General features: G+C 43.0%; 1 gene segment (V, D, J or C); it reads right to left on the bottom strand.

Annotated features, from left to right (window-relative positions):
• Positions 1-1,963: 1,963 nt before the first annotated feature.
• On the bottom strand, positions 1,964-3,394 carry LOC110258394. The segment is given in 2 exon segments: positions 1,964-2,917; positions 3,286-3,394. Coding segments are annotated over 2 exon segments (585 nt in total).
• Between the last annotated feature and the right edge of the window lie 3,887 nt (positions 3,395-7,281).

Raw genomic sequence — 7,281 nt, 5'->3', positions numbered from 1 at the left:
GATTTGTATGGTGCCCTGGGTTCAGCAAGACAGGATTTTCTCAGAACGTCATAGATAAGGTCATGCACATAAAGCCAAATGGGGCCTCTCAGCTGAGAATTCTCAAGTTCAGTGCTTCTCTTTCATAGTCAGTGACTTCAGGAATCTAGCAATTCTTATGATTGTGAAAATGGGACACTGCAGACATTCTGGGAAAAAACCAACATTAAATTAAAACACTTAAAATGATTTTTTTTTTTTTTTCTGTTGAGCCCATAGCATTTGGAAGATCCAGACTTGGGATTGGACCCAAGTCACTGCAGTGACATTCCTGGATTTTTAAGCCATGGCAACATAAGGGAACTCTTAATTGATTTCTTAAAGCTCAATAACAATGCCTGTACGTCACCAGTTTAACGCAAAAGGGAAGATCATATCAGGAAAGACACAAGAGATGAGCGAGATTTTTAGTGCTCACTCCTCACCTTATAATACAAATCTATTAACCACCTCAGTAGTGACAACAGTGAATTCTGCCTCAGGGACCCACTAGCCTCACAGAAGTGACTTCTCATCCACTCATTCACTTTTCACCAGAAGCAAAGGATAAGCCAGAGTTCAAATGCTCTTTGAAGCATTGTTTGCACTCACTTTTCAGTGCTTCCAGAAATGTGTAGGTGGACTCTTCTAAAGCAACTGCTAGGTCAAGTTGGTAAAAAGGAGCAAAAATTAAAAAAAAATAATGAAAGTAAAATAAAATGAGATACAATGTGTATTCCTGAAAGGAGGCAGGGAGGTCTTATAAAGTTTACTGAGAACTACAGGCCATAATAAATTCTTAGAAACTTCCATGTGGGAATCTTAAATCCCATATTCTTTTTTTTTTTTTCCCACTGTACAGCAGGGGGGTCAGTTTATCCTTACATGTATACATTTCAATTACAGTTTTTCCCCCACTCTTTCTTCTGTTGCAACATGAGTATCTAGACATAGGTCTCAATGCTATTCAGCAGGATCTCCTTGTAAATCTATTCTAGGTTGTGTCTGATAAGCCCAAGCTCCCGATCCCTCCCACTCCCTCCCCCTCCCATCAGGCAACCACAATTCTCTTCTCCAAGTCCATGATTTTCTTTTCTGAGGAGATGTTCATTTGTGCTCAATATTAGATTCCAGTTATAAGTGATATCATATGGTATTAAATCCCATATTCTTATCCTGGGCAGTTGGGAGGCTCTTCCATCAAGACATGGGCTCTTAATTCTGGGCCCTGACAGCCTCATGTGAAATCTAAAACCCATTATGAGACTGTCTATTAGTCTACAATTCTAGGTAAACTTATTGCATCAAAATGATTTATTTAAGACAATAGCAAGAGGAGAATTCTTGGATTCTATGGAAACATGAAAGCAAAGAACTCCTGGTCACAGAAATGCAGGCAATCCTACTTACCAGACAGGTAAACACCTATTGTTTTGGGGCTTAGTGGTAATATTTAAAGTAAAACTCAGTAAAAATCATTCGTCTTCATTGCAACATAAAGCCATAGTGTTGGTTATAACTGGAATTGAACTGACCTAAGAATATGTATTAAAAAAAAGATAACAAAAAAAACATGCTATAGCATTTGTCTGAATGTAAATATTTGCTGAGAGGAGAAGTGAAGAGGGAGACAGAAGAGACGTTGTAATCCTCACTGTGGTAGGCAGATAAAGAAAAGCTTTGGACCAGAAGGACCAAAACTTGCAAGAGGATAGACATGTGCGGTAAGAATTGGACCTGACTGCCCCCTAGTGGGCTGTTGACATAAGCTCAGGGACAGTGTCATGACTTGAAAGGTGCAGGACACATATATTCAGATATATATTTAAAGCCTTTAAAAAATGAGACATTTCAGCTATTCATTTAATTATATCTATACCTAGGAACTGTGGGTGAGATTTGTATTCACGAAATGAGTCACTTTATTTATGTTTGACATTTTTTCCTTTTTATGACAGTATACCATCAAGCTTGTAATCTGCACAAAATTATTTAAGTTGCAAAAAGACAAGAAAATCCAGAGCAAGGGAGAATGTCAGAGGGTTTGGAAAATCAACATTGAAAAATCCACAAGAAATAGAAGGGTGAAAGAGATGTGATATTTTCATTGCATGAGAGAGCCATGAGATTACATTGGAAAATAGAATCACACAGGCTGAAATTGCAGCTAAAAAGATCCTTTTCTAGTAGTGCCATTGTTTCTAACCTGATGTTATGCTCTCCTCTATGGTTATCAATACACACCAGCATAAAAGTTCTGATTGGCCCAGGCAGAAAACAAAGGCTGAACAAATGGACTTCAGCTAAGCTTTGGGTGACCTGCAGGCCAGCTCCTATCACTGGCCAGTTTCTAAGGGGGCATCTCACCAAAGCCAGGCAGCTGACAGGTCTGAACATGTGGTGTCCGAGGAGGAGCTGAGGCTCTGCTGGTCCACAGGCCTCAGCTGCACCCTCTGCCCCTGGTTCTCCCACCTCTTCCTCTTACACAGACTCAGAGCATCTGCCCCTCTGCTCCCCCAGACAACACACAGCCATGTGTGCAGCTGGGCCCCCAGGAGAGGGGTTTGTGTCAAGGGCTGTATCACTGTGGGAGGAGATTCTTTAAATTGCTGGCAGTAATAAACGCCTGCATCCTCAGCCTCCACCCTGCTGATCTTCAAGGTGAAATCTGTGCCTGACCCACTGCCACTGAACCTGTCTGGGACACCAGAGGCCTTGTTTGTAGCAAAATAGATCAGGAGCCTTGGCGACTGGCCTGGTTTCTGCTGGTACCAACTCAAGAAATTGTAACTATAACTCTCAAGGCTCTGACTGGACCTGCAGGAGATGGAGGCCGGCTCTCCAGGGCTGACTGACAGGGAGAGTGGACTCTGGGTCAGCACGATGGCCCCACTGGATCCTGAAATAATGAGAGAGAAGAAGAGCATTCTGAGCCAGTATCATGAGTAATTTTCACAATTCTCTACTTGTTATTTACTTCATGCTAGATTCTTTTTTGATTGAGAGTTGTCCCCAAAATATTCACCTTGAGAAAACCCCAGGACTTACACCATCAAAGATCTCTAGAGGTCATGTGTCCACTTGCCCACACTTTCACCAGAGGATGGGTACTTATTTTGTCTGGTTTAATCCTCATTCTCTCTTTGCTAAACATCTGCCCTTGGCAGAGGGTGAGAGATGTGCACATACCTGTTTGCACATGCCCACAAAAAGCAGCCCTGCCCCCACAGCACCCCCTTCCCCTTCTCATCTCCCCTCCATCCTCACCTGGGACCCAGAGCAGGAGGAGCCCCAGGAGCTGAGCAGGGAACCTCATGGTCAGCTGTGTCCGGATGAGCCCTGATCAGTCCAAGCCAGGCTAGAGCTGCCCTTTTATGTCAGGCTGGCCTGGGCAGGTCCTCCCTAGGGGACAGCATGCAAATCCCCTGGTGGGGGCAGCAGAGGGGGAAGAGCAGGTGGGTGGAGGCACTCACATTTGAACCAAGAGATATCACGGTCTCACCATTCTCATCATTTTCACCCGTTATCTTGACATTCATGGGAGCAGCTGTCACTTCTCTTTACTCCCTTACAGTCTCAGGAAGATCTCTCATTGCTCCCCTGCTTGTGCTCACAGGTCATCCTTTTGAATGTACTGAGTCTTTCTAGTCCTAGTTGAGTAAGTCATTTTAAAATTAAAAATAGCAATGAATGCTACTTAAAATTTATCAAACATTTAAATCATCAATCGATGTGATCAAAATATTCTCTTCTGGAAAACATTCTTTTCAGCTACGTTAATAAACCCTCTGGACTCACTGGACCTCATGAGGATCCCCGTCACCGTGATGACACATATGAGCCCCCAGAGCTGCTCTTCTTAGTAGAAATCTGGGGAGCTGCCCAGGTGGGAAAAGCTTGACTGTAAGACCTTCGACCCTGAGGTCCAGACCTAGTTTTGTTTGTTTGTTTGCTTTTGTCTTTTTTCCTTTTCTAGGGCTGCTGCCATGGCATGTGGAGGTTCCCAGGCTAGGGGTCTAATCGGAGTTGCAGCCACCAGCCTACACTACAGCCACAGCAATGTGGGATCCTTCACCCACTGAGCAAGGCCAGGGATCGAAAGCACACCTTCATGGTTCCTAGTCGGATTCATTAACCACTGAGCCACGATGGGAACTCCCAGACGGAGTGATTTTCTATTAGAGCCGTATAGCCATCAAACCTGCATATCTTGGAGTGTGTTCTCTCTTTTCTTCTTAGATGAAAGAGCCTGAAGCCTCATCTCACATGCCTCCTCTCTCTAGTGGCAGGTCCAAGGGCTGCACCATTGTTCCTCTTTCAGCCACTAGGAGGTGGCTGTCTTTCTCCCTGAGGTCCAGACACAGCTCTGAAGTGAATCCAGTCACACTAGAGAACTGGCATGTTGACACGGACCTATAGCCGTGAAACACTCATTTGTATTTTATTTTTATGATTTTTCCTTTTTAGGGCCACACCTGAGGCATAGGGAAGTTCCCAGGCTAGCGGTCAAAGGGGACCTACAGCTGCCAGCCTAACCCACAGCCACAGCAATGCCAGGTGCTTAACCCACTGAGCGAGGCCGGGTTCCTAGTCGGATTTGTTTCCACTGTGCCATGACAGGAACTCCAAAACACTCATTTTTGAATAGGAACTAATTTTTAATTTGTTAAGAAACAGGTTGGATTTCTGGCTGTTGGCCTGGGGTTAAGAATCCGACAGCCATGCCTTGGGTCGCTTTGGGGGTACATGTTCCATCCCCGGCCCAGGAATTTCCAAGTGCTGTAGCTGCGGCCATAAAAAAACATTTCAAAAGGAATATGTAACAAATCACAGAGTCTTAGTTCATTTATTAAACTCTTTATTTTTGCTCCATGTAACTTGCCTTTCATAGCAAAAACTTCATTATGTGGTGAGGTGTAAATTAAGATATACAAAATGTGTACCTCTCATTTACAACGTCAGTGTGAAAATATAGATATTTAAACTTTCTAGACAGTTAAAGCGTATCCTAGAGATTTTCGTTTAATGTTCCTCCGGGTCCAATAAAATAAAGAACCTCTAATTCAGTCGTTGAAAAGCAGATCTAGTTTAAAACAGAATTTATACCAATTGAAAAAGTCCATGAACACACAAGTCAATGAATTTTGTTGATTTTACGTTTCAAACTCAGACTTCATAGCTCTAATTCTGAATAGCATTTATACATCAAAATGTGACCACGTTCTTTGTGTACATTCTTAAAGAACATTTTCATTTTTTTTCTCTACTTCCCAACATACAGCGTGCTAGTTTCTAAGGGAAAATCGTAATGAGTAGAAAGAAAAAAATAACATAAAAGCATGCACATGTGCTTTGTATGCTGCTGTCAAATCCAACTGACTTTTCTTGAACATTTAGTGTAGTATATTTTGGGAATATTTTATCCTTATAATCTAATGCTTTAAATGTCAAGGAGAGTGTATAGAAGTACAGCCGAAGGAGAGGTCCTGTCTGTTCCATGAGACTTTCTAGGAATGCTGCGCTGCCCACTCCTGCCGTCTGCATTATTCTTCATGGCACCTGATCTCACCTTACCTCCTGGATGTGAGTGACTTTGGCTCTCTTCCTCCCAACCATTCTTGCATCCTCTTCCCTCAGTCATTTCTATTCTCCTTGGGCACCTCCTCATTTTGTCTACACTTTCAGGGTGGCATTTTCCCTTTATTTATTTATTTATTTATTTATTTATTTTTTTTTTTTTTGCGTTAGTGTTGCTGCCATTCTCTACATGCTACTCTTCTTTGACCATGTCCATTCTGAAGATGCAGATTTTGTATTTTTGGTGTTATTTCATGTCTTCACTTACTTGGGTCATTATTCTGTATTCATTCTAAAGGAATGGTGGGACCTTTTCTTCTTTTTGGTAACATTTTAAAATTTCCCTTCTTCAGGCTCCTCAGTGGCATATGGAAGTTCCCAGTTTTATCCCACTGGTAAAGTTGGAGCGAGAGCAACTCTGGATCCTTAACCCACTGCATCAGGCAGGGGATTGAACCATCAGCTTCACAGAGACAAGGCTGATTATTAAGCCACTGAGCCACAATGGGATGTCCTCTGAAGCATTTAAAAGGTATTGCTGCCTCCCAAAGAATTTCGGTTTTCAACATTCCTATCTCCACATTGGAGACTACCATTGAGAACCGTGTTCCCTCGATGATGTGTTGGAGTAGCTATTTCCTGATCCGCAAGAGACGTTTCTTTAGGAGCAGGAGGAACTTTCTTTAGGTTGCTGAGGTGGTTTCTTTACACCAACACCTAGTCTGTATCCACTACAAGAAAGTGCATCCTTTAAACCCCTTGGTGCTGTGTCTTCTGACTCTTTGGTGCTCTGTGGTTGCCAGAGGATGCATATCTGCAGCTGATTTCCACAACTTCACTCTCCGGAGGCCCCTGTTTCCCCAGGCCTTGGATGTCCTTTCTCTGGGGGACTGCAGGCAGGGTTTCGTGTGTGTTCTTGGTGCTTCCCTCTGGGAAGTGACCATTGCCTCCTAGGGTGCAGCCTATTGCTCCCCCTCCTGGCTCCATAGCCTTCTCTGTCACTGCTGGGATGAACTCTCTTCCCATACTCCCCCAGGATGCTCACTTCCTCTGAGTCGGGCTGTCCACATTGTCAATCTGGGTTGTTCTTTTCTCCATTGACATAGAGCATGAGGTCAGAGTATGCTCTGCTTCTAGTGCTTCTGTAAGCCTGGGCTTTGAGGATTTTCCTTTACCTTATTGTCCGTTTGTACTGTCTCCTAAGGCTCTTTTATGAACTCCCCTTTATCAAGCTGTTGTTCTCCTATGGGAACTTAGGCCTGCGTGAACACGGTAAGTGTGAAAACGTATTTCCACCCATTCCCTTGAGGAGCATGAGGATTAGTGTGGGTTTTTCTACATCGTATATGAGGTTGTGCACTGCCTCTTACTCTGCTCTTTCCAAGTACTTTTATCACCAGTAGGTACTGTCTTCTACGTATACTTTTTAAAGTATCGATTGAGGCGCTCATTATTTATCTTTTAATCTTTTAATTTGGGAAATGACAAACTCTGGTTTCTCTTCAGATCACATAAATCTTTCACCTTTATTTGGGAAATGACATAATCAGGTTTTAAAACCCCACTTGAGCTTTTTCTTCAAAGCTGCGGATGCTCATAATGTCTTACTTCACTTGTATATTTCCAGTTTGGGTTTGCCAGCATTTTCTTTCAGATGACTACACCTAAGTTCAAAGGCCGAAGGGA

Source organism: Sus scrofa, unplaced genomic scaffold (assembly GCF_000003025.6).
Source record: "Sus scrofa isolate TJ Tabasco breed Duroc unplaced genomic scaffold, Sscrofa11.1 Contig1964, whole genome shotgun sequence".
Classification (NCBI taxonomy): Eukaryota; Metazoa; Chordata; class Mammalia; order Artiodactyla; family Suidae; genus Sus; species Sus scrofa.
This window is presented reverse-complemented; position numbering and strand designations above follow the sequence as displayed.